The 27,801-nt window shown below is 41.8% G+C and overlaps 1 protein-coding gene across 7 annotated transcripts in view; it reads left to right on the forward strand.

Annotated features, from left to right (window-relative positions):
- Window positions 1–27,801, forward strand: part of BMPER (BMP binding endothelial regulator) — a 234,189-nt gene that overhangs the window by 151,280 nt on the left and 55,108 nt on the right. For 5 of the 7 annotated variants that reach the window (XM_070616213.1, XM_070616214.1, XM_008526268.2 and 2 more), the window contains exons 12-13: window positions 9,106–9,435; window positions 14,844–15,180. In XM_070616213.1, coding sequence (XP_070472314.1) covers window positions 9,106–9,435; window positions 14,844–15,180 — 667 coding nt within the window. The remainder of the gene's footprint in view (window positions 1–9,105; window positions 9,436–14,843; window positions 15,181–27,801) is intronic. The other 2 variants (XM_070616217.1, XM_070616216.1) reach the window with 1 other exon arrangement.

Consider the following 27,801-nt stretch of genomic DNA (forward strand, 5'->3'; position numbering starts at 1 on the left):
AGGTAGATTTATTCCTCTCTGGAGGTCACATCTCCTATGAGCAAAATAAGAGCAACGAAAGTTGCTACTTCTGCCGCCACTGCAGTTACGGTTGCTCCCATTACCAGCAGTGATTTATCGAGTGTGAGTCCCTGTCAGACATTGTGATGAATGCTCTCCATGTATTCTGTCGTCTAACCCTCACACTGATCCATGAAGTGGAAGCTATTGTTATCCCCACTTTACAAATGAGAGAGCTGAGGGTCTGCGAAATTGAATAGGGGCGGTCCATTGTTACCCTGGTCCATGAGACTCCAAAGCCAAACTTTTCGCCACTATTCTACCATCTCTATCGACTATATTTGTATTCGCTTTGGAGCTTTACCTCCAATTATATATGACGTTTGCCAATTTCTTTCCTCTATTCACGACCACAGGCTTCATTTGAAAGTAGTTGCATTTGCTCACCCTTTTAAAACCTTATCTACGTTTATGAGGTCACTTAACCTCTTCAGTCTCTTGAGTTACAATACTTGAGTTCCAAACTTCCCTGGGAGTTTGGAGAAATAACCCATCAGCTGCACTCTGTAGCTCCCTTCGATGTGAAGTTCATTTAATGAATACTATCCTTCTTTCTCCTTGTCACAGCCTCCTTCTTGGTTAATACTCTCTGCCCCCAACCATCGCTCTACTCCTCTGCTCTGCCCTTTCATTTTTCTTAGTACAAGCATCTGTTCTCCTTTTGCTTTTTGCCTTTTCATCCTGTGATCTCACAGCTCTGCCTCCAGTACCCCTTCTGTAGTTGCTCTCTCTCTCATTCTGGTTTCTGATTTGTCCAAACTTCAAGTTTCTTAACATATATCTTCTTGACAAGATGCTAATATGGTGGATCTCAGCTTCTAATCTTTTTGGAGAGCACATTCTTCTTTCAAAGTACTGCATTTGAATTGTATTAACAATAGCTACCTTGATTTTCCAAATTATCTGGATCGGGAGTTGCACGGAGGGATTAATCATTCTTTCCAACCCCTCCCTATCTGTTGACTGAGTTCTGGCACCCCCGTAATCCCAGCTGCACAGGTTTTGAGCCTTACTGTTATTTCTCATACTTTTGGCATTTCTCTCCCATGTTGCTAATCAGTCATGAAGTCGGTTGATTGTCTTTTTGTGTTGTTTTTCTGATAAATAATTTCCTTCCCATTCCCATGGCAGCCAGACCTTCATCCTATTGCCTGCAACTACCCTCTGTCTTTTCTCCTGCAGCCCTTTCTGCGTGCTGCTGTCAGAAACCCAAACCTGGCTTTCACAGAAACCTACACCAGTTTCCTTCACTGATCTCTCACAGAGTTTCCCAGAGTTTGTTTTATAAAACACTAGTGCTGAGCGATGGTAATGAGTAATATTTTCAAAACAAGCTTCAAGATTAAATACATTAGGGAAATGCTGGGTCAAGTAAACTTAAATGTGTTTCTTTACTCCAGAATTCTCAGAGCCCTTTCTCTGCCAATGTGCAGGGTAAACTTGCAGGAGGGTGATGGAGTATAAAGTACCTCCCGAACTAATTTGAGCTGCAGAGCTTTTTTTATTTCTACTTATTTTGGCAGAGCAACAGGCAGGATTGATGTTTCATAGGAAACACGTTAAGAAATGTTGGTTCTTGGGAATATATTTAAACTTCTCAGGCTGGCAATAAATCTCAGGCCAATTTATTTAGACAACTTGGGTGTCTCCCATCTCCCAAAGCAACTTCCCACTTGGGTCAGCTCGGTCTCCTGGTCCTCTTGTGTAAGCTGCCTTCTTTCCTATGGCTATGACTTTATTAACATTCTTCTTTTGACCGAGCCAGCTTACTCCATTCTAGTCCCAAATCTACATTTTATATGACTTTTATAGACAAACTCAACTCACATTGCCTTTTCAACAAATCTGCATTTTATATGTGTTTTACAGTCTTATCCAACTCTATTTTAGCCAGGGCTGGGTATCTATTTGCTGGATTTGCATAGCGTTTATAATAAAAAAAATGAATCATAACCACTCTGAGTATCGATTATGTTCCCAGCAGTTTTACAACGCTATTCTTGTCTTTATAGCCACCCTGCAAGGTAGCTGTTCTTAGACCCACATTATAGGTGAACAAACTGAGAGTTAGGTAGTTGGTTTGCACAGGATTTTGTCATCATTAAGTGGAAAGATTGAGATTCAAACCCAAGACTCTCTTCAAAGCAACAGCCTTAATGTTTGCAAAGCTCTAAGGTGGCTTTGAAGCTGGAAGCTAGGTTACTGGGAGATGTGGAACCCACCTCTTCAGCTCAGGTGCACAGCTCTCTTCATTGATAAATAACAATTTCTAGTTTAAAGAGAGCAGACATTTTAAGGTCAGAGCTTGGATGACAAGAGTGACAAAAATGCATCGTCTATCACCAGTTTGTATTAACACTTGGTGAGTTTCTAGCATCCTGGAAGGTGCCCTGGAGAACATGGATAAAAAGCTGATACAGACCCTGAGTTTAGAAATTTGTAATGTAGTTGGGGAGATGAACTATAAACACATTAAATAAGAGAACCATGTGATTAACCATAGTTAACTTCTAGATAGGTGGTTTTAAACTGAAGGTCATGGACTCCTAGGAGGTCGTTGATCGGTTTTGGAACAGGGTGTCTATGAACCTCTACATTTTAGTGGATACACTCATGTGCCTTGGAAGGAAGAGTGTTTACACATTCCTTCAGATTCCCAAAGAGCTCTGTGATTCCAGGTAGTTAACAACAACAGTTGCACAGGATGCCGTGGTATAGGGTGTGAGAGGAAGCATCAAGTCATGATGGGTAAGGCACTGGCCTCAGAGCTGCAGAGACCGAGTTGGACTCTGTCTTTACTGCTGGTGGTTGACTGACCATGGGCAACATGGCAACCTCTCCAGATTCATTGCTAATAAATTATGGTAATAATATACAGTGTGCAGGGGAGTAGTGAAGATTAAAGGAGACAGTGAAAATATGGAAAACATCTGGCACGGTACCTGGCACAAACTAGTCACTTTAGACTAGTCACCTTGGCTTTTGCTAAGTTCATTAGTTTCCTATCACTGCTGTAACAAATTTCTACAAAAGTGGTGGCCCAAAATGATACAAGTTTATTATCTTACATATTCTGGAGGTTAGAAGTCTGGAATGGGTCTGAATGGGCCAAAACAGGTGTTGGCAGGGCTGAGTTCCTTCTGGAAGCTCAAGGGGAGAACCATTTTCTTGCCTTGTTCAGCTTCTAGAGGCTGCCCACATTCCTCAGCTTGAGGCCACCTTTCATCTTCAAAGCCAGCACTGGCGACCTGAGTCCTTCTCCTGCTGCATCACTGGGACACTCAGGCTCCTGCCTTCCTCTTTCACTTGTAAGGACCCTGGTAATAATATTCATCCTGCTGAGGTTATCCAGAATAATCTCCTCATCTCAAACTGACTTAGCAACCTTAATTCCGTCTGCAGCCTTAATTCCTCGTTCTGAGAGCATTAATTAATTATCCAATGAATCAATTGACTGAGCGAAATTCTGTTGATAACCTGCTACATGCCAGTCATTATATGTGCCTGTTTTAGTAAGTTTAGTGTGACCAGTTTATTTTTTTTCACTAAAGTATACTCTATAATTAATTAACCTATTCATTCAACAGATATTTATTGATACCTAATATACATTGTACCAGGCATTGCTGTGAGTAATGCAAAGATGAATCCATTTATCATATATGTAGTATATATTATATATATATATATATCATATCCTCTCCAATATAAAAAACAGTGTGCTTATATAACTATAAGCTAGGATAGCAGTTGATTTGTCATAAGTGTGCTATGGGTTTGGTGACCATATTTTTAACCCCCAAAGTGAAAAACGTAGTGTATCTATAGGGTAGAGTATTTGAAATTAAGACTGTCCTGGAAAATCTGAGTGATATGGTTAGTTTTGCTTTTGGTGTTCAAAGGAGGGAGAAGTGATTTTGGCTGATGTATCAGGGAAATTGCTATGAGGAGTTGACATTTGAGCCAGGAGCTGAATGGTCCCTGTGCTGTGACCTGTGAGGTGTGGGGCAGACATAGGCCATTGTAGGAGCGAAGGTGAGAGATGTGGAAGTGCTGGAAACAGTTGGGGAGGCCTAGGATGTCAGCCATGGCTTTGAGGGGTAGATTTATTGTAGATTAGATCTTGAAGGTAGGGACTGCTTCCTTTGCCCTCCTGTTTGAAATTGGTGAGTATATGGGGTTGTGGAAAATATGGGAAAGAAATTTACATTTTTTCCTAAGATTTTTTTGTTTTTTAATGTATTTTATTTAATTAATTTTTGGTTTATAACATTATATACAGTTACATTCTTAAGAGTATTCCTACTCAACTTTTTTTTGTATATTAGTTTCCGTTGCCTACTTACCTTTTTTTAAAATCAGTTTCTCATATGTAGATTTGTAAGTATACCTGACGGATTATAGATCAGCAGAAAGAGACCCACTACCCCTTACTCCACCATGTTCACACAGTAAAGTTAGATTAAGTTCTTGATTGAAGAAGCCAAGGATGTAAAATCTCAAGGGAATCCAGTTGCCCCTTGGTGGAGCATCCATTGGCCCTGAGGTCTCCTGAGGGCAACAGCTGTCAAGGACACCTCTGAGTGAGGCCAGGGCCTCCTGTGTGGTGGAGAAGTTCCATTCTGACTGGGTCACATACAGCCTTTTATATTGGAAGCTTGCATCTTGTTCAGGAAGAGCCTAGACCAACAGCATGTGGGCTTGTGTTAAGGGCAGTGTTTCTAATCCCAGTCTTTCCTGGTTCTTGACCCAAACTTGCCATCATCACAAGCCTTACCCACCTGGGGTTCCCAGGAGCCCCAGCACGACCCAGTGACCCCAGAGTCCCACAGCGTCTGTTTCCCTGCAGTTTGTGTTGAGAAAAATTTAAAGTCATGGTTTTTATTTGAAAGACCTTCTCATGGTTTGAACACTTCTCTGGAAATGTGCCTATCTGTGTGGTGGTGTGGTACGATGAGTTGTAGAGACCGCTCTCTTTGCTGAAGTAATGGAATGAGGATGAAAGTCACTTTCTATGTTTTTAAAGTGATTTTAATGACTGGGGAAATCTTGTGATATGTTAAGTGAAGAGGAAATAAAATTTCATGTACAGGATAACCTAAACTATGTTAAAACACACAAAAACACATAAACACTGGTTATTTCTTGGTGGGGGAACCATGAGTGATACTTTCTTTTCTTCCCTATGCTTTGCTGCTTTTGTTTTGTTGTGTTTTGAGGGAACGAGGGTAGAGCCCACTCAATTTCTCTTATTTTCTTCTTTATAACACAGAGTTGCATAATTTTCCCTTAATTTTCTCTGACTGCTGTTTTGAGAACAATCACTGCTCTCAGAAGGAAGGCATTTTATCAGAATAAATATACCCATGGCAGAAAAAATGTCCCTGATGAGGTTAAGAGAAAAGCATTGGAACTACATTTTCAGAAGTGGCCTGACTCTCTTAATTCTCATAGCAATCTTATTAAAGTATATAACATCAAAGTGATATGTTTTAATCCAGTACTTTTCATTTTTTAAAACAAATATTCTTATTCCCAAAGTTTACATAGCCATTGTAAATAATGAAATGTAAATGTAAATAATAATGTAAAAACACATAAACAAGAAAGAGGAAAATAAATATCATCCGTAATTCCATGACTTAAGAGAAAAAAAACAACTCTTAATATTTGGGTTTATATACTTCTAATCTTTTTTCCTATGCCTAGAGATTTGTGTACATATATTGAAAACAAACCAAAACAAGAATGACATCTGATGATTTGACTTGAAGGACTATGAAAAAATTACCACCAACGGTAAATTGGCATCTTTCTCTCTATCCTCTGACTTACACATACTCAAGCAAAGTTAGTTACCGAGTGATCTGTTTCTTTAGTTCCAGTGTCACTCCAAGCTTTCCAGAAGAGTGTGACTGGACATCTGCGCATCTTGGACTGCAGCACACTTCACTGGGTCTGCTGGAAAAAAATGAGATGAGGATACAATGCTCATTTTTGTCCCCTAAATGTTCCTCTAGCCTTTTTCTTTTTCTTAGGCAGATTTTTGTGACCCTAAGATTCTCATTTTCAATCATTTTCCGGTGCACGTGTTCGCTGCTCCTACAGGATCTGGCAGGGGGACCTTGAGGTGCCAGGAAGAAGGGCCAAGGTTTCAAAATTATTTTAGTTTGTAATGCAAATGTCCCCAAATGCAACACATAATTCTCAGGCATCTTCCTAGTCATGAAATTTTGTTGGCCTCTTCGATATTGCTGTTACACAGAAAAAACATCCCGCTCTCCAGACCCTTTTCTTCCACAAGTTAGGGCCTCTTGAAAAATCTCTCTCCTGACAGCCCTGTTCACACATGATTTCCCTTGCCTGGTCTCTGTGGATGTCCCTCGCTGCTTCCCACCCAGCTATGACTAAGCTCTGGCTTCCCCAGGGCCACTATGGGCAGTATATTTTCTGTTGCTTCTTTGAGGATTTGCTTTGTCACATACTTGCCCTTGTCTATAGGTCCCTGCATCTTGGCTCTTAAAAACAAGATATAACAAGAACAAAAACAAAAACAGAAAAGAATAAGGAAGAAAGAAAAAGTATTACGCATGGTTCTGTCACCAAGAAATAACCACAGTTTACAATTTTAGTGTGTGTGTGTTTGTGTATTTGTTTTAACACAGTTAAGATTATCCTGTATATAGAATTTTATTTCCTTTTTTTTCATTTAATGTGTCCTAAGCATTTCCTCGATCATGGACATTATTCACAAACTTTTTCAATTACTAGATTATAATTTGTTTTATGGATTTACTACCACATGCTTAGCTGTTCGTGTAATGTTAAGAGACAATCCATTTTCTTGTTATGTATCCATGATCAATAGGCACGTAGAACAGTGCTAGGGTAGGTAGTGAATTCTTGGTAGGTGTTAGCTATTTCTGTTTTTATTAATGATAGTCGTGATGCATTTGTTGTCAGAGCATCAGGAGAAGTTGTGGGTTGTCTCCGGTGCAGGGAGGCAATAGCCACTGCGGACTCTGGGCATTCCCTGTGCCTGTCCCCAGCTGGGAGAGGATTCCTGAGGAAGCTGGCTTCAGCTCCTTCAGTATTGCATTGGCCTTTTCAAGCTGAGGTCCATCTGTTATACGCTCAAAAGGTCAAAAGCCTTGATCGGTTCTGGGTATTCTTGCTGAGTATGAGGAGTTAGGAACTCTGGGAAAGCCCTTCTCTTGAATTTGGTTCATCTGGTGGTCAGGTTAACATTCAGTCCCTTTGTGGCACATGGTAGTATCAACTCTGAACTATAATTCTCCTGATATCACTCAAGGTGTCCCAAAGAACAGCCTTGCGCCCAGTCATCCACAAAGCACCATTTTCATGCCAGGGAGAGATTTTGTTTGTCAGAATGTGAGAGAAATGTATGATAGGATAGTTTCGAAAGTAATTGCATGGAGAAACGTCTGGAAAATGCAGTATGGGGTGGTAGATAGGTGGCAACACTAGTTGGGGGGATATAGGATCAGGAAGGTGGGAGGGGGGTACAAGGTGAAGCAGTAACATTGCAGTTGCCAGGAAAAAGCAACCAAGAAAAAAACAAGAAAGGAACAGAAATGGAAGGTGAATTCAAATATGGCTGCGCAGCTTTCAGAGCTTGTCTTCCCACCCACTTCTTTCTCCCTCCTCCCTCAAATAGTGTCTTTTATATATTCCTTACAGTATTTGTGCATTAAAACCATCATATATGCCAAAAACTAGCTCTTTTTGAGTCTCTAGCAAATATTGACAAGGAAAGCTAACTTAGACTAAGTAATTAATCTATGAAATTCCAAATACATGTGATTTACATGGAGGCACATGAAATTGACTTATGGAATGACATAGTGATCATAACATAAAACAGCATTACTCTCCAAACACTTTAGAAATTAAAAGCAAATGTTTGCCTTGGATCCCATTGGTCCTATCAGATCAGTTGGCACATCCTTCCTCTGTCTTGACACTTAATTCTTCCCTTACATATTCAGAGTAGTTACGCATGTGAAATTCTCCTATTCTTGACCTGTTCTCCTATTGACTGGAAATTGCTCTTTTTATTATAGTTCTTTCATCATTTGGGCTAATTTCTCTAAGTGAATTCCTCATTTCCTGGTTGGTCATGCCTCCTCGAAAACATAAAATATCTTTAAATGGAGAACAAATCAAGGCCAAATTTTGTTTTAAAAAAGAAACAATATTTAACTTTTTAATAAAAACCTTTGAGATGCCCCAAAGTGTGAAACTTGACCTGGGTCTCAAAAGTATTTGAATTAATGATATTTTGAAGTGATGAATTTATTGGAATTTCTTAAATTTACTAAATGATGGGTTTTACAATTTATTTTTTATCTAACTCGATTTTGATACATAGATCAAAATATAGGAACTTTGTATTTCTACAAAACACATAGAGACTATTAACTTGTTTCCTAATGTTATTAAACATGTATCTGTTTGGCAGTTCTATTTAGTTGTCCTTAGTAAGTATACGAGTGTTGAGTATAATACTTCTGTGTAAAACCATGAGTAAAATTTAGAATACCATGTTTCCAAATTTTTTGAATTAGTTAAATGGAAATAATACTAATGTTTTGGTGTATTGTCACTTATGTTGCTGCCTTTAAATAATTAATGAATTAATTTTGTTCTTGATTGTATGGGTTATGAAGTTAGGCCAGCTCTGTTTACAAAATTATCTTAGTCCATTTCTCCATTCCTTACATTAAGACCACAGAAGCTTATTAAGTCTCCAAAATAGAGATGCTTTAAAAATTTAGAGGTGTTGTAAATAACTTTTAAGTATAAAAGCACCAGTAGTATTACATGTCCTTGGATGTTAGGCACAAACTTCTAAAACAACCAAATTTAAAAAAATTTTTTAATTGATTTCACTTAGTGCATCTCTGCTAAGGCCCTCCCTTACCTGGCAGGTGCCCCTTCCAGATTTATGTCAGGAACCCCTGACTTCTCTCTGAATCCTTCGCTTGGTTTATGACCTTGCTTTTGTCTCTCACTCATCCGCAGAGCCCGGCGTTTGCACGGTATTCGGAGATCCCCACTACAACACTTTTGACGGACGGACATTTAACTTTCAGGGGACATGTCAGTACGTTTTGACAAAAGACTGCTCCTCCCCTGCCTCGCCCTTTCAGGTGCTGGTGAAGAACGATGCGCGCAGGACCCGCTCCTTCTCTTGGACCAAGTCGGTGGACCTGGTGCTGGGCGCGAGCATCGTCAGCCTCCAGCAGCACCTGACCGTGCGCTGGAACGGCTCGCGCATCGCGCTACCGTGCCAGGCGCCGCAGTTTCACATCGACCTGGATGGCTACCTCTTGAAAGTGACGACCAAAGCAGGTGGGCTTCCAAGAAGCAAGTGGCTTCTGTGTCCCTCTGGCCCTTCCCTCTACCTCCCCAACCTGCACAGCAACACCACCTGAGTGCTCAAGAGCTGTGGCTCCTCCTCCTCTGTGTAGGACAACTCGAAGGCAGAGAAGTGTTCCAACTGCGGGCGTTGCTTCATCTCCACTCACCGGGGCTTTGAAGGGAGATCTTGAAGATGCCACAAAATAGCTGGAGAAATTTGCCCATCGTGGAGCCTTATAATCTGAGGCCAGTCACACTAGTCTTGCAATCTGCCGACATCTAGCATCTTTCCATCCTCATTCCAAAAATAGCACTGTGCTCTCCAAATAACCTCTTTCTCATATTTTGCTGCTGTTTTAGACCGTTGATGTCCAGCTTGGAATTGTCAGTGTCTCTCCCAGCTCAGCCAGTAATGCGCAGTTTCACATCTGTGGGAAGGAGTATTTCCTTGTTAGTGTCTGTCCAAGAAGGGGGAATCCACAAAAGTAAACTGCAAATGTGTGGGTGTGAAGATGGGAGTGCAGTGATGGAACCCTGTGACCAGCAGTGCTGTTCATTCTTGACCCTGGGGAGGGATGCTTGCTGAGCTGATGGCTAGAACCATTGGCTCCAGCTGGAGGACACTTAGGAAGTGCTCTGAAAACACTTCTCCCAGCCTTAGGCACATGGAGCTGGCTCCTGAGGCCCTTTCTCACCATCCCATGTTGCCTGAGGCCTGCTGGACTCTGTATTTCCACTCCATGGATAGACACATTCCTCCTAGACCGAACTGTGCATGGATGCCAACAGGTTACTTCTAGGGGTTCAATGAGGCTCAAATCCTTGACTGTGAGATACTACCTAAGAGAGGTATCTTAGAAGCAGAATTCAATCCTTCATAATCAACCCCAAAGAATGAATTCAACTCATTTACACATTTTATTGTGTCACGTATGGTTCCTTCCATGCTACCTTGGTTAATGCATATTGTTTGTCAGTTGGATATTGAACTGCATGTTTTCCTGGTGTCTGCTATTTCTTTAAGCGTCATGCTTAAATCACCATATTTCTTGCTTTTGGCATTGATAAGAATTTAACAATGTAATAGCATCAATTGGGTTCCAGTTTCTTTAGATAATATGGATCCAAAAGAGAAGCATTTGATAGAGCAGGCACTTTTGAGGGACCGTAGAGACCATTCTCTGTTGTACCTTCAGAACCCTGTTAATTGTTTCAATTCAATCCAAAATATATTTGATAAATTGATTTGAACCTATGGAGTGCCAGCTTAGCTAAGCAAAGGCAGGAAGCCAAGGAGAAGCCCAGGGAATTTTTATTTAGAGAATATAACACGGTTTCTACGAGAATGTTAAATATTAATGTACTGGAACTTTCTGTAAATGGGGAAAGATTCTCATTCTTCACTTTGAAAGTGGCAGATGTGAAGAGCTCTATTCATTCAACTTTAGGGGGATTAGTTCTCCTTTGAAAATTCAGACACCTGTTGTTGTATTCAAATGACATGCCACTCTGCAGAAGTAGGCCTTAGCTCATTCCTTTAAAGGAGGCACTCTTTGTGGCTCCCAGTAAAATGTGCACAAGATGACCCATTCTTACACAGCACTAATTGGAAGCACCTTGCCTATCTGTCTGCAAGCCAGCTGAACACAATGGATTCCACCGATATGGAAATTATTAGTCAACCACAGCCCAATTCTCCAAGGGACCCTGGATACCTGACGATTGCTAACAGCCTACGAGGTTCAATACCGTTCCACTCACAGCTGGCAATACCTTATGGAATAAGTGTACTCTTTGTAAGGATTCCAATTGTAAAAATGAGCAAAAGGATAAAGCTGCTAAGAAAATAATAATAGATCATAAATACCATAATTAGATTAGTGAATTTAACTGTTCTAGGCCCGGAACTCAGTTTTACAATTTCTTTTGTTTTTCCATCTTTTACCATGATGCAAGTAATTATGTGGCGCCCTTCATACCCAGCTGAATAATTTCCTGCAGTATGCGAAGCACACAAGCTCTCCGCTTCCTCTGGAAGAACGGTATTCCTCTGGGCAGTAAACTTGCTTTGAGATTATCCTTTGAATGGAATAATTCCATTTCCAGATAATAGTTTTCCCCACTCCAGTCTACCAATTTCAGTTTGTACTGCCCCTCAGGGATAGTTTCTTTTTATCACCTATTGATTGTCTATTTAAAATACAGCATATCTTTGAATGTTCTTCTTCTATAGATATTTTTTTATTTTATAAGCTCATATGATCAAAGGATACTTTCTTCAAATAACAGCTTAAATCAAGCCTGCAGCTGGAGGATGGGAAATGGGGAGGAAAGAATCTTTGCCCTTGTGGCTTATGGACTCAGCAATTCACGATGGATCGTTTGGCAGACGAGCACAGGTGGTCGTGTAGCTTGCCTGGAATTAGGCTGTAGCTGCTTTCCTAATGACAACAGGCATAGGGCAGAGGGCACAGGACGAGGCTTAGTAGCTTGAGAAAGCACTGCCCACCCCACCGCACTCCCCACCCCCACTCTCAGCACTTAGCCAATAATTTAAAAATATTTCCTTTCTGCCATCTGCTCACTTCATCAACTACCTGAAAGAGTTAGGTCAGAGCCACCTAAAAGAATTAACACGTGGGAGTGTGGCTTTTTATTTTACTTTTGGTGGGGTTCTCCACTTGATGAACCTGGACAGTACATATGTATTTATTCCCCCCACTGGGTGTAAAATCTGAACAGAATAACCATGCATTTTGAAGCATCACTACAGTACGTCTGCAGACTTTGCATCTCCTCTCTCCTTTAAGTGAACAACAGCAAAAGCAACAGTAACAACAAAAAGCAAAACAAACAAAAACAGGTACAAAATAAAAGAAAAACAATCCCTCCCCCCCCCTGCCAAAAACCCCTCAAAACTAGTGGTCTGGAGCCAGGTGACACATTTGAAGGGTGGCGAACAAGTTGGTGAAACATTCCCCGGTGAGAACGGAAAATTGGACGGTTCTTCCTACAGTGGAAGGAATGTGGCTGCTGCTCACATCCCCAGATGGGACATATGCTTCTGCTTTAGCCTTCCGACTCTGCCAGTTATTTCTACCCAGTTTTCCATGCAGAGAACTGGCAGACTCATCCCAGCTGCAGAAAGCACTAACCCCAGCCCCTCAAACCCTTCCACGATGTTTTCATCTCAGAAGATGCCTATTGAAAATATCTTTTGGAAGAGCAATTTCTTCAATTACAGCTTATTAGGTTTTTTTGCCTGTCACTACTGTAATCTACTTTGCATGGATTTTACTCATGTAGAGGGTAAAAAAAAATCATGCAAATGCATATGTATATGATATAGCCTTAGATAAAGGCATCTGTAGTTGTATAAGTCGTCCTTCTACAATATGAAGTCTAGCATTGGTCCATGAAAATCCTCTTAATGTAATAATAACAAAGAAAAGAGGAATAAAAGAGAGTAAATTACAAATTATTCTCTTACTTTAGGGACCATATTTTAGGAAGGAGATGTAAAGAGTTTTGAGAAGAGTTTACTGAGAAGGCAGTGGGTCTGAATCTTCCCAAGCATCCCTGGACCACCAGTCCATTGCAAAGAAAGAACACAGTGATTGGCTTGTTCACTGTGAGTTGAATTTCCACCAACTCAGTTGTCCAAGGTCTCAGATTTATTAAATCATTGTCAGTAATGATGTTGGAGCTCCTTTGGATGTAAATTCTCAACCATTGTGCTTGGAAGAATAGTATTTGCCTGCTGTCTAGGAAGGAAGTTTGTAGTTTGGAAAATTTTGCAACATATAAAATCTTTGGAATTCTGCTCTAAAAGTTAGAGTCTTGAATGAAATTGATTTTCTCTTCTCATTTCTGTTCCTGGGCAGCTGCCTGGCTACAGGCCTGTGAGGTCAAGTTTCTTCTATACCTTAGAGAGCATATTACAAATCATATTATAGTTTGCTTGTCTTTTTAAAGAGTTGTTATTTCAATATTTTAATGAGCACAACATTCACAATTTCTTTGGCTTCGCAAATTCGATGTATCAATTTACAATGTATTAATTCATTCATTCAGCGAGTACATACTATGTGCCAGATAATGTGTTAGATGATAGGATATGAAGAAATATAAATCATTTGATGTGATAGCTGTGGTTGTCAGAGTTGACACCATCTTCTCACAGAGATCCACCCAGGAGGTCAGCCCAGTGTGTGGGTAATCTAACAGCGTGTTCTTTCTCTGATCACATCATTCCCTCACTGTCTTCTCTTCACCAAATTACTCCCAAGAGAGACTTTCTTATGACCTTCTTTCTTGCTTCTTTACCCGACTCTATTTAATTGCTTGTCTGAACCCAGCTTCTTCTGCCAACCAAGAAATCTTCTCTACCATTTGCCTTGGACTAAGCATACTTCCCTTCCTTTTATTTGCCATACAGTGATTTCCGTATGGGCCTTTCTGTTTATGTCTCGAGAAATCCAGTTTTAGACCACTGGCTTATTCTACTGATAACTCTCCCTAAAGCAGATCTGTAACTCTTTCTTGTGGAAGTTGTGTGGCCTACTCACAGGAATGTTATTTGGCTGGTCTTCTCTCCTCTTGGACCCTGCCCAAACATAGGGAATATTGGCTTTAGAATCTTACTTCTGGGTGTTTCTTACTGTTCTGACATCACTCTAATGTTGCCTTATGCCAATTTTATATCCAGACAAGATCCATTCCCTTCCTCCTGCCCTCCCTCCCTCTCCCCCTCCCTCCCCCTCTTCTCCTTTCCCATCACCTTATCCCTCAACTTCTGAGCATCTTCTGAACATTTGTTCATCAGCCTAATCTTGATACTTCGGGAACAAAGGTGGAAGTCTTCTAGGAAGAGAGTCATATTACTCTTTCCAGAGGCTCAGAACAGGCTAAATGAAAGATTAGGTTTTGTCAGAAACCCAAGAGGGTAAGATTAAAGAACACACACATGGGGAGACTTTCTCTTTTTCTGTTAAAAAGAGACTTTCTCTGTGGTTGTCACTCTTAGGAGACAGTGACAGTGAATAAAGAGAAATCCTAGGGAAGAAATGCACATCAACTTATTACAGCTGTTCTCTTAGTGTTCATGCCACAGAACTGGTACCTAGTTCATCCTTTCAGTGGGGGGGCTCAGCTACTGCCAGGATATTACCAGGAGAACAGTAAGAAAAGCTTCCAAGACACACTTGAGACATAAAGAAAATGTAATTTATTCTGGGTTGAACCTCACAATAAAAATAAAAGATAACTAAGAATTTGGATAGACCCTTATTGTTCCTCTCCAAAGGATAGTCATATATACTGTGTAAGGATATATACACTTGGAAATTATTGGTGAATTCAAGAGTGGTTGATCCCCTATTCCTCTCCTTTTCTTCTAGGTTTGGAAATATCCTGGGATGGAGACAGTTTTGTAGAAGTCATGGCTGCTCCCCATCTCAAAGGCAAACTCTGTGGTCTTTGTGGCAATTACAATGGACATAAGCGTGATGACTTAATTGGTGGAGATGGAAACTTCAAGTTTGATGTGGATGATTTTGCCGAGTCCTGGAGGGTGGAGTCCAATGAATTCTGCAACAGACCCCAGAGAAAACCAGTGCCTGAACTGTGTCAAGGGACAGTGAGGGTGAAGCTCAGAGCCCATCGAGAATGCCAGAAACTCAAATCCTGGGAGTTTCAGACCTGTCACTCATCTGTGGACTATGCCACTTTCTACCGGTAAGTACAGTGTTCTAGGAGATGGGTTTGGGTTACAAAGGATAGACTTGACATTGGAACAGAGTGTATCCAATCTCTTGATGTACAAAACAAGAGCCCCCAAAGCACAGGGTAAATTCTCTTACTTCTTTCTCATCTTGCTGATCTCATCTTGACTCAGTTACATATTATGTCCCAAATTAGGAAATTGCAGGAAGTATTTCAGAGCCATCTCCTGTAGGTAATTCTGGTTTTGTGTCTGCAGGTTCTCTGGGAAGCTGGTGATACCCTAGGACTTTTCTAAGTGTTCCCTTGACTCTGAGATTGAGGGGTGCTTCCCAAATTCTAGCCTAAACCACAGTGGTCTAGAGCAGACGTGAGAATCTCAAATCACTCTGGCCGCCTTTGGGTGTTTGGGTGAGGAAGAGTTCAGGTCTGCGTCATCTTCTAACCCCCCAAAAAATCTGCACGTGGAAAACAAGGCAGGGAAGAGAGGATTCCTTGGATCTGGGCCAAATATGAGACTTTGAGTCCAGAGTCAGAGGAGAGTAGAAACAGGGCTTGAAGATGGAGAAAGGATAAAGAATATCAATTCTACAACCTTTTCCAACTGATTAACTGCCTTCCATAGAAAGCAACTGGTTACAAAGGAGACCTAGATTTGACTTTTGTGCTGCAAGGCTGTATTTGTGAATCAATGAGTTTGGCCTGGTTATACTTTCATTTACTACATAATTCCACGGGTTTGAGAGCTATGGCTGTCTATAAGTTTAACCACCATGGTTGTGGGAGGAAACATGAGATGAACACCGCCCAAAAGGCCTTGTTTAAGTGATTTGCCTGTGCCTCTTAAAATGAGAAAACTCCTGTGGTCTGAAGCCACAGAGAAGTTATTTTTACTCTTTAATTCCCACCAGTTTATTTCCCCTAGTCCTCATTAAATGTGATCTTTTTTTTATTTGATCTTTGGACATAAAAGATAAAATTCTATAAAGGCAGTTCAAAATGGGGTGGAAAGAGGACTGTCCCTGTCGTCACAAACCCCTAAACATGGCTGCATCTGCCAAACCATTTGGCTGCAACTCATACATTGAGCTCTCAAGCCATTTGCCTGTTATAATTTGAATTCTCTGGGTTCTCCTCTTTATCCTCCCTGCCCCACCCCCTGGATTGACTCCAGCCTTGTCTATTGAAATGGAAAGATCTTCATGTAAGACTTTGGAGTGAATTAAGCAGCTGGATAGACAAACCACGCTTCGTTTAGAATCTAAATACCCGTCACTTGCAGTTCTGGTGGGAAGCAGTGGAGCGTAGCAATTAAGAAGATTGTGGTCTCCCAGGGCTAAGCATCTAGCCCAGCTCCACAACTTTGAACAATTATGTAAGCTCTGTAAAGCTCAGTTTGCTTATCTGTGAAGTGGGGATAATAAAAGAAGCTTCCTTGAAGAGCTGTTGTTCAGATTCAGTGGGATTATGAACATAATGTGTGTGCTCAACCCGGGTGCTCAACGTAGTAAGTGCCCTGTCATTATTGGTGCTATTGTTTCTTCTACTATTAATTAAATGATTAACAGCTATGAGGCCTCTTTTCGAAGCTGCTTACCCCTGTTGTTGATTTGCATTGGACCCTTCTCTGTCTAAAATAGAACAGAAAGAGTGTACTTCTCCCAGGGCCCCAGCAGTCTACACCTTTGGTTTTTATCCCATTTCAAAGGAATGTGTTGAAAACAAAAATTGGAGAGCAGACCCGCAGAGATTAGTCTCTTTTTGCAAATTTCTATTTTTTTCCCCCTTTGGTGATTTATTTCATATTGTGATCCCTGGACTGCAAGCAAGAATATGTTGAACACCTTGGCAGGAGTCGTGAGAAACGACTTTGACATGAACAGAGAGAATCGGAATTGTTAGGTGGCCAGGCAGATGCTCGCCTTCTGCCCTTGAAAGTTGCTACGTGGGGGTCGCTTGTTTGTGTAAGGGGCTTGATGTGCTGACTTGGGGGAGCTTATGAGAACGCTCTTGCCTTCTTTGTACACTGAGGTTGGGAGGATGGGATGTGGTGGGAGGTGAGCTTGTATTCTGCCAAGCATGGCGTAGTGGCAGAGCACCCTTCCGCGGCCAGCTACTCCTTCCTGAAGAGGGAAGAGAGCTCAGGAGGGCAGAGCTGGACAATCTTGCCTGTCATGCACCCTGCTGATGATCTCACTCTCCAACCCAGAGGTGCATCTTCATTGCATTTTTTAGGTGAGGGTGACCAGTGTTGAGTAGATCCTGGCCTTCTTCCTTTCTTCCAAGCACGCATGTGGCAGGAGAAAGAAAATAAACAAGGTCAACACGGAAAGGTAATTCTATTGTCAGGGGACTTCCAGCAAGGACCAAACCTTAGCAGGCTTTAGGGAGCAATAGACAGAGAATGTGTTGGGTGATAGCAAGCTGGACCCAATCTTAGCTCTACCACATTCCAGCTGTGTGGCTGTAGGAGCCAGCTGAGTTCGGATTCTTTATCTATAGAACAGGTATGACAGTAATGACCCAGTGGAATTGCTCCTCTGAGGACTGAGGTTAATGGGCCAGTGCTGCGCTGGCGTGTGGTGGACAGACGATCCTGGCCGTGTGCTGTTGTTCTGTGTCCCTTCCTTTCTATGGAGAATCTTGCCCCCAGCCCAGCCGCTTGTCTTTCTGATGGTTGATATCTTCTCCTACTGTCAACGTAGAGAACTGATTAGATAGATCTTCAGTGATGAATCCGTGGGACAATTTAAAAATGAACCATTTCTCTTTCATGACACTAAATGGGACAGTGTAAGGGAAGACTGCGTTGCAATCCTTTAAAAAAATTTGTTGTTTTTGTCTTATAGGAATAATAAATGTTCATTATACAGCATCTAAATAATATTGAAAAGAATAAAGAAGAAGCTAGCAATTTTGTGACATTCCACACGAATAAATTTTACCTGTATGTTTTATGTCATTGGCAGAGTTTCTAAAATCAACCTGAAACACAGTCATGACCATGGCTGTGAGCTTTTTATGATTTGTTAGGGGACTAAAGAAATTTGCCTTGATATCATGGAAGGTCATATACATAAATTGAGTATGAACCTGATTCTTTTCATTTTCCCTTCATCCTCCAAAGAAATGTCTGTATTTTCCTTTAAGGACAAACAATAAAGTTGTATAATACACACATGCAGGCTTCTAAGCACCATTTTGTTTGTAACATAGAAGAAGGAGAGAGCAAAGAAGATATTTCTCTGAGGAAACGTTATTTCTCTTAGGTTTCCTTGATCGTATGACAAATTCCACAGGGCAAATCCTATTATTAATATAAGATAGCTCTTCTTATAAGGTCAAAATAATAATTCTAATTCCTCTAAATTACAGTTTACTTTTGAGATGTCTAGGATTTAAAACTCCTATTTTACTTTGGTCTTTTACCCAGTTCCACATCTTTAATAGTAAACTGTCCATTGTCTAAAAACTTGAAAAATTTTGTAATTGAATGAGAAATGACTACAGATTAGCCAGGACTCTTTTTCTTCTTTCTTTTTTGGGAAACTTTTTAAGTTTTGCTAATTTTTTATTCACCAATCAGTTCCATTCATGATGGCCTCATCTGGTGTAAAAATTTAATATTTAATTAAAGTCTTTGTGATCAGCATAGTTTGGTTTAATTAACAAATTGAATATGTTTGGGTACAGAATAATTTGGTTATGAATCACATAAAAATTTTAACTGGCCGCGTTGATAATGTGCGTTAAGTCCTAGTGTTGCTAATTGACTTGTCCTTAAATTAGATAATCCCCTTTGGTAATTGTTTGCATGATCCTTCACTGATGTGTTATGGAGAAGTTCCCAGTAGCTATCGAGGCCAGGTGGTATGCTGTGGAAAAATTAAAGCGAAATTGTTTGGATTATATTTGGATTCAAACATAGGGTCCCTTGAGGGGAAAGTGCTGAGCATGTGCACATCTCTTTTCTCGTTTCTCCTTTTGCCTCCCTCTCCCGTGTTGCCTTCTCCCTTCGTGTCTCAGATGCCAACTGAGAATTCCAGGAGGATTAGGGAGAGCCCCACCGCCAAGGCTCCCTGGAGAAGCTCAGCGGCCCATGTTGGCCACTCCCCACTGCTGACTTAGGCCACACTGACAGGACCAACTTTAGGCAGAGAGGGGCAGAGAGAGGTGAGGAGATGGGCTGGGCTGTGTGGGCTGAGATGGGGAAAGAGAAGACCCCATGTACCTTGGGCTGGTGGCTGAAGCACCAGCAATGGGCTTCTTTCCTAACTTAGACCCAAATCTTGGAAGACAGAGTTGCAAGTAAGTGTAAGCTGCCAGCAAAGCAGGACTCAAGTCAGGGTGGGCCCAATTTCAGAGAAGTCAGAAGAATGAACGAGAATTGCAGCGAAGCACAGACATTTACACACTACAACCATCTCAGGACTGTTTTCCTCTTTCCACCCTCCTTAATGGGGTATCATTCACCAAGTGAGAATGCTGCTCACTTGTTCAGTTTGGGGAAGTGTCTGGGGATTCCCAGTCTAGGAAATGGTCTCTTCTTTCCACGCAGTGGTTTGTACAGCTGTAAGGAATTGAAGTCATGCCAGAGGATCCACAGATGTGTCCTTCCCGCCAAGGTACTGGGAGGTAGGAGGTGGGAGGTAGTGCAGGAGAACATTGGAACTGGGACAGCCTCATGGTGTTGGATATACTGGCATCCTGGGATTACCAGTGGCTTCCTTCCAGGGGAAGATCACAGACTTCATGGATGACCCACTTTGTGTTTTCCTGTCTAGGAAACTAACCATTTATTGTAAAGCAAGAGGAGAGATCCAGGCAAGGAGTACAGGCTTTGTGTGTGTGTGTTTGTGTTATGAGAAAATCACGAAAAGCTAACTGCTATTTTATAATCAAAATAAGTCAATCTTAGGGGGCCGGCCTGGTGGCACAGTGCTTAAGTTTGCACGTTCCGCTTCCCAGTGGCCCAGGGTTCGCCGGTTTGGATCCTGGGTTCAGACATGGCACCACTTGGCATGCCACACTGTGGTAGGCGTCCCACGTATAAAGTAGAAGAAGATGGGCATGGATGTTAGCTCAGGGCCAGTCTTCCTCAGCAAAAAGAGGAGGATTGGCAGTAGTTAGCTCAGGGCTAAAATTCCTCAAAAAATAAATAAATAAATAAAATAAGTTAATCTTCCCTTGCTTCAAAGAAGAACATGCTTGGAACATTTCTGTTTACATCTTTTAATGACTTGTCTCAAATTGCCATTAGAACTAGGGTCCTAAATCAAATGAGTTGCTCATTTTAAAGGCTGACATTGTAGGCCTCCCTTTTTATTTTTCCTTTGGCAAACTAAACTTTCGGGGTGAGTAGTCACTCTGAATGTGTAATTAAGGTATGCTGACACCAAGTGGCAGTAGACACCTCAACTGAATCACCTATCAGACTTCATCCCTTGCAAGTCCATCCTTAAAGTTCAAAATGTTTTCCCTACTCATTAGCTTCCCCCTCCTCCTTTTTTTTTTTTTTTTTTTTTTAACTTCTGTCCTCGGCTACTCCTTTCACTGTATCTAAATATACAATGTACTTTGCTGCCTCTGGATCCATGGCATTCCCCTGCCTGAGATGCCCTCATTTTCTACATTGATTTGAGCTGAAGGTACAGCTCAGATTTCATCCCAGGTCTCTGCAAATGTTCTGTCTTCAGTTTCTTAGATATGCTGATTGTGTTAATCATCATTAGCATGTATACTCTGCTTCACTGTGGTTGTCTCTCTCCAGAAGTGGAGTTTAGGTTCACTCGGGGATGGGGAATGTCTTCTACCCTTTTGTTTTCCACCCAGTGTTACCCCTGGGTAAGGTCTGTTCTCAGGAAATGTTTCTTAGCTCCTTTCCTAGCTTGTCTGCCATCTTCATTCTCTCTGATCTGCTTGTGACTCCTGCTACCCCCAATTCCAAGTGCATCTTAGGTCTTTATCCCCTAAGAGTGTAATATCAATTATACACTTGTAGCCAGAGTGTGCATGCATCTTTATCCTTTTAGAGAATAGACTAGTTAGCCTCTAGTCCACCTTTGATGCTCCAAGAACTGTCAGCACTTCTTACTGCATAAATCCACTCCTGGGATTGCCAAAGGCCTCTGAATCTGAGCATCCACCTCTGCCTGCTCACAACTCACTTGCAGGCCACTTGGATGTCCCAGCTCCTCTTCTACCCTTTAGCTAGTATTTGGCCTTGACATCTTCTTATGCAATATTTTGATCCATAGATGTCTCTGTGTTGGCCTCTTGCAGTTGGTCTTAGGACATCAAATTAGCCTCCTCCCGTAGAGGTGCAACAACTGACCTCTGATGGGGTGAGCTTGCCAAGGCCAGCTGACCCTCTGGGATGCGCTCGGCCTTCTCGTCAAGGAGTCACATTCCTTCTGCTTTGTCACTAGACCTGAGGCTTCTGCCAGGTTGGAACCAAAGCCTTATTCTGGTTTCTCCTCAACTTTCCATTCATTCTTCCTCACCTCAGCCACAGGTAGATTCTTCTCTGTTTGATCTGCCAAAGTAACCCCAAAGAAAGACCTTAAATTGCCTTCTAGTTGCAAGATTTCAGCTCAGAAGGACCCTTCCTCATTAGCCTAATTTCCTTGGGAACAAAGCCAAAAAAAACATATGAGTACACTTAAAAATGAATGAATGGGCTGGGGATCACATTTTATCCAAATCTAAAATCTTATCATGTTTACGTTTTTATATCAAAGAGAAACAAACACTATTCCTTAAAGAAGAATCTAGGAACACTGTAGCTATCTTAACAGGCAGTTACCCTTTGAGGAGGTCAACTGCACAGTTACAGTGTCATTCCTGCCTGAGACGCCCTCATTGTCTACATTGATTTGAGCTGAAGGTATGGCTCAAATTTCATCCCAGCTACAAGGTTAGAGGGAGCACAGTCCACACCAGACCACCCTTACTTCTGACACTACTAGTTTACAGGCATTCCCAAAACCACCCCTAGGGTCAAGAAAGAAACCTCACTAGAAGGGCTCACAGGACTTGCTGAATGCTGTTCCACTCATGGTTATGGTTTATGTATATTTTTATTTTGTGAAGAAGATTAGCCCTGAGCTAGCATCTGTTGCCAGTCCTCCTTTTTTTGCTAAGGAAGACTGGCCCTGAGCTAACATCTGTGCCCATCTTCCTCTATTTTGTATGTGGGAGGCCTGCCACAGCATGGCTGGACAAGTGGTATGTAGGTCTGTGCCCAGGATCCGAACCAGTGAACCCTGAGCCACCGAAGTGGAGTGTGTGAACTTAACCACTATGCCACTGGGCTGGCCCCTCACCATCGTGGTTATGGTTTATTGAGGGGAAAGCATGCAGATTAAAACTAGAAGTGACGCAGAGGGCAGAATTGAGGGGAGGTGCGAACATGGGACTTCCACTGTCCTCTAACATTGAGTCATGGACTGGCTCCAATGCCTCTCGGTCACAATGCATGACACTATTCATGGGGTATTTCCAAGCGGGGAAGTCCACCTGAGACTTTGGTGTCCAGAGTTCTTCCTGGGACTTGATCACCTGCTGCCTGTGTGGCTGACCTTTAGTCCCTAGCCCCTCCCAGAGGTCATGCTCATGTTTTTAGTCTCCAGTACTTCTGGAGAGAGGGACAGTTATCATGCAGCCCAGAGCCCCCATCGTAAATCACACTGTTAGGGTGTCTGGTGGCCAAAGCCCCCAGGCAGACAAAGACACTCCTGTCAGACAGGACATTCCAGGGGCCTAGAGATCACCTCCCAGCAGCCAACGGCCAAGGCCAGACTCTCTTTGGGTAAGATTAATTCTTCACTGCACAACCTGCCTGGCTTGAGATTAAACGTAATTTAAACATGATTTTAATTTTAGTTTTGAGTTTATTTTCAGCATAAACTTCCTAGAATCCTGCAGTGTTTCTCCTCAGAAAATTACATTCTGGGATACCGTTAGATCAAGCTTTTGAACATAGATTTGAATGAGTGTCAGTGTAGCAGGTAAAACACTAATTATTTTGTGGCATCTCTCTTGGCGGCTTAGGGGACTTCTTGATTACTTCTTAGTGAGTAGGAGGCAGGGTGCTGTAGCTTCATTGTATTTTCACTGTTTGTGGGTGTAAAATCCTTTCCATCCGTGAGAGCGAAGCTGACATGAGCAGTGTTTTCCTCATTTCCCTGTCCAGCTAATCATGGAACAAAGAGGTGAGGGGACTCATTCCAGGCCACCCGTGGTGGCTGACAGGACACCTGATCTCAGGTCTCTGTCAGAGAACTTGGCAAGAGCTGCTCTCAGAGTCTCTCACTGTCCACTCAGGTTCTTAGATATCCTGCTTCTGCCATGAGCTTCTGGAGGAAGATTTCATTAATTATTTAATTCACCCCTTTTGCAACTTTCACCTGAGCACCTGATATGTGCCAGGTACTGTCGTAGGTGTGGCAATTTGGGACTGAGCAAGAGGGAGAAAAGCTCTTCCTTCAGAGAGCTCATCATCTACTGTGGGCAGAAAACTGTAAATAAGAAACGAGGTCATTGCCAGTTGTGAGAAGAGTAATGGAGGAAATAGGGTGAGGTGATAGGGTGGGCCGGGCACAGCCAACTGTGAGTTACATGGACAGGAAAAGCCTTTGTGAGGAGCCCTCCTTTGAGTGGAGTCCACTGTGTGTGGGAAGGACTGGGGAGGATGCTCGTCACAGGCAGGTGGAAGGGCAGGCCCCAGTGCTGGAAAGAGTGTGGGGCTGTTTCAAGACCAGAAAAGAGGCTGCCGTGACTGACAATTTTAGAAAGTGATGAGTGTGCTGCCAACAACCATATGAGCTTGGAAGCAGATCCGTCCCCAGTCAAGGTTTGGGTGAGACCACAGCCCCAGTTAACAGCTTGACTGTAGCCTTGTGAGACCCTGAGCCGTGTCCATCCCTGGATTACTGATCCACAGAAGCTGAGATAATAAATGTGTGTTGTTTTAAACTACCAAATTTATTGTTTAAGCCACTAAATTTGTTACACAGCAATAGACAACTACTATACATAGAAATCAATTTTGACTCATTTTTAGATTTACTATCCTTTAAATATTAACAGAAAGTGAAATATGAGCACTCTTCTTTTTTTTTCCCCACCATTTTTAATTTGCCCATTCTGTATAGTTTGACGTAACTCCACCAAGTCTGGATTATCTGTCTCTACTGTGTGTTCCCATCACACTCTGTACTTCCCTTATTGTTGTAGGCATTAAAAATGTATTGTAAATGTCTGTTTTTTAAAAAAATCACCGCTAAACTCTAGCCTCCTTAAAGCTCACGTTTTCTTCCTTATTGTATATCCAACACCTAAGAAGGTGCATGAAATATAAATGTTTCCTGATATTAAAAAAAAAAAATGTTGAGTGACTAAATAGGAAAAAAAGAATAAATGAAGTAAAGAAAAATTCAAGAAAAAAAGATGAAAGTGTCTGGGAGAGTGGTACACAGTGAGTGTGGCATAGTTGTCAAGCAGACTTTGGAACCTGCCTTAACTTCTGAGCTCCTCCACTTCCAAATTGTGTGCTGTGGGGCAGGTTAGTCCACCTGCTTAAGCCCTGGATGCCCCGTGTGTAAAGGGGAGTGATGAAAGGACCTATCAGGCTGCTATGAGGATTTGCTGTGCGGACTGCAAGAGGTACGCCATGTGGGTATTTCCTCCAGCCTGGCACATGACAAGTGGTCGGTCGATGGCAGTTTTATTATTAATATTATTTCATTGCTTTGAAATACAAACCTATTTTGTATGTAGGTTGTCTTCAGTATGACCTATTCCATCTGGTGCCTGTTCTTGAAGTCGTGTTTCTCTTTTATTTTCCATGGTCTTTTCTAGACCCATCTGGAAGAACTTCTTCCTATCTTGCACAGAAATTGATGCTTTTTCTTAAAATCAAAACAAAGCAAACAAAAATAAACACACTTGGGCATTAATTAAAATTTCCACAATGTGCTCTTCATGAAATCATTTCAATTGATAATACTGAACCAGAGGGAGAGGTGAAGAAGAGATAATTAATTCTCTAAGATGAATATTTTATCTGAACTTAAAAAAGACTGGACTCATCCCCAATGTGCTTCACAGGTTAGAGACTGAGAAGACAAGTTCATGTGTCTTGTTTTGTTTTTGTTAGAAGAATACAGAGTGTAGGAAAAGAAAGAATGGATGCCAAATTTCAACTTTTTTCATATCAGTATTATTTGTCTTCTTTAGTAGTATCTGAGCATAATTTAACCTTTACATGACGATTCAAGGTTATTACCAGAGTATCAATTGCAGTTAGGAGCATCATTGCTAGGAGACCTTTGAAAGGGGGAGGGAGCTTCTAAGTTCTGTTTGAGATTTAGACCTTTTTAATAATTTATGTCTTCTTACTGTAGTTTCCCCTTGCCCAATTTCCTTCTCCTCATTTGTTGTTGGTTTGGATGCAGAAAATAATGTTAGTTAATACTAGATGCAAATTAAATATTAAAAGATCCTGATAGAAAACTCAAGGGTCTCTCCCATGAGAAAAGTACTTTAGGACATGGACTGATTTTTTTTCCTGCCAGTGGTTACCAGATAGCTCAGAGCAGATCTGTGACCCATTTCTGTAAAGTGTACAGAACTTCAGGGCATGGATTTTATTTTTCAAACTCATCTCAATCCTCCTTTCATTTTTATCTTTTGTTTTCCTGATTCACTAAGTTCTACTTTATTTCACTCTGTGTGTAGTTTTGTAAGCCTATTTAAATCCTTTCTGCAGTAAGTTGGGGAATAAGTGACAGTGGCCATGGGTGAGAGATCTAGCACCTCTGAACTTCCATTTTTTTCGTTGTGAAATAGAGATAATATCATCACCAGTGGGTTGCTCATGGGGCTGGATGAGGTTTCTCTTGTAAAGCCCAGATGGAATGACCAAGGAGTCCACTTCTGCTGGCCACATCACCAGCAAGATCTAGTGGCACTCATGAGGACAGGCCTGAAGCCCTGTGGTTCGGGGTTGTCCTTTAGAAAAGCAGGATATGCAGTTGGGTGCCAGAACTGCGCAGAATCAAGAGAACCTGGGGATAAATGTCTTCAGAGTTGGCCTTGCATACAGATTGGTCAGAAGTTTGATGTGTTATGAGTACAGCATTGTGACTCAGCAAAACCACAGGGGCAGGTCCAGCATCTTGTGAAAGCAGCTAGTATCCTGGCAGCATCATGGGCTTCTCAAAGGTGGCACACCGGCCCCTGTGCTGTTCTGGGAGCAGCAACAGGGCTTCTGTCTGGAGCTCAGGGCTGTACTAGTTTTGATGGCCATCCAGGACTCTTTGACCATTTCTCAATCAAGCTGGCAAAAATGAAAATCAATGGAGAATGTGCAAATATGAAATATGAGAGACTCTTTTGCGGTCCTGGATCCTCCTACACGTTGTTCTCTACATGGAAATCTAATATTGAATCTCATCTTTATTCTGACCTGGCGAGTAGAAGCAGCAGTAGGCTTGCACACATAGGCTTTCAGAGGAGGCAGTGGTTCAATCAGGGAACAAATATTCAGGAGTGTGTATATGTTTTTTAAAAAAGAAAGACTCGGGGCAGTTTTGTTAAAGAAGAAAATGCTGAATTATTTTTTTCCGTGGGGCCTCTTTTCTAAGTGACTGGCCAATTATTCGTCTCTAGGAATCAATGAAATCAGTCCGTAATAAATTAAAATAGGTATATGTTACCTATTGTAAAAAATATATAGATTATTTTATAGTCACAATTGATTGATTGATTAAATAATTCACCAGGCGCTGTTCAAGGTGCTGGAGATGTGGCCGTGAGTGAGATAGTGTCTTTCTTTTCCTAGTATAACTAACTGGGAGCAGGTTATAGTAGGCAGTGATTCAGTAAAGCTGAAGACTTTTCATTTGTTCATCATTCATTTATTTCTTAGTTTTTATACCCCTATTATGTATTCTATGCATTAGGTCATGGTTCTCAAACTGTAGAGAAATCAGAACCATATAGAGAGCTGATTCAGTGAATCTAGGGTGAGGTCTGAGAATATGCATTTCCAGCAAGTTCCCAGGTGCTGCTGGGTTGTGAGGACCACACCTGGAGAACCTCTCCACAAGGTGAAGGAATGACAAGAAATGCTTCCAGGTCTTTGTGGGTCCCCAAGGGCCTCAATTCTCTGAGACTTTGTCTGCTCAAAGACGGTTACTTTTGTGCTGATAGGGTTTACATTTCTTCTGTCCTGTACAGTGAATCTCCAAACATTAGAGGTGAAAACGCAGAGTGAGTCCATGGGTAAGTAGCTTAGGAGCTAAGCGTATGTCCACCTAGACCAAAGTGGTAATTGGAGCTCAGTGGCATTTCTTTGGTGTGTAGTTCAAAGTACAGGCACCAACGTGAACCTTTGTATATCTTCTTTTGTAAGTGAAAGGGTGCTGGTCTCACAGCTTCCTCGTTCGTAAGGCCAGGCCTGGTGGCAGTGCTGGACTTGTTTGGCTGGGTCATTTGTGAATCAGAATTAGAATCCAGGGTCAAAGTTCTCCTGGTCACTGAAATACTTTTCACAAGAGAGCCCGGGGCAGGGAACCATCCCATCACTTTTTGATGAAAGACCCAAGGACCAGCAAGTGGGGGAGGAGAGAG

The sequence above is a fragment of the Equus przewalskii genome, chromosome 4 (genome assembly GCF_037783145.1).
Source record: "Equus przewalskii isolate Varuska chromosome 4, EquPr2, whole genome shotgun sequence".
Taxonomy (NCBI): Eukaryota; Metazoa; Chordata; class Mammalia; order Perissodactyla; family Equidae; genus Equus; species Equus przewalskii.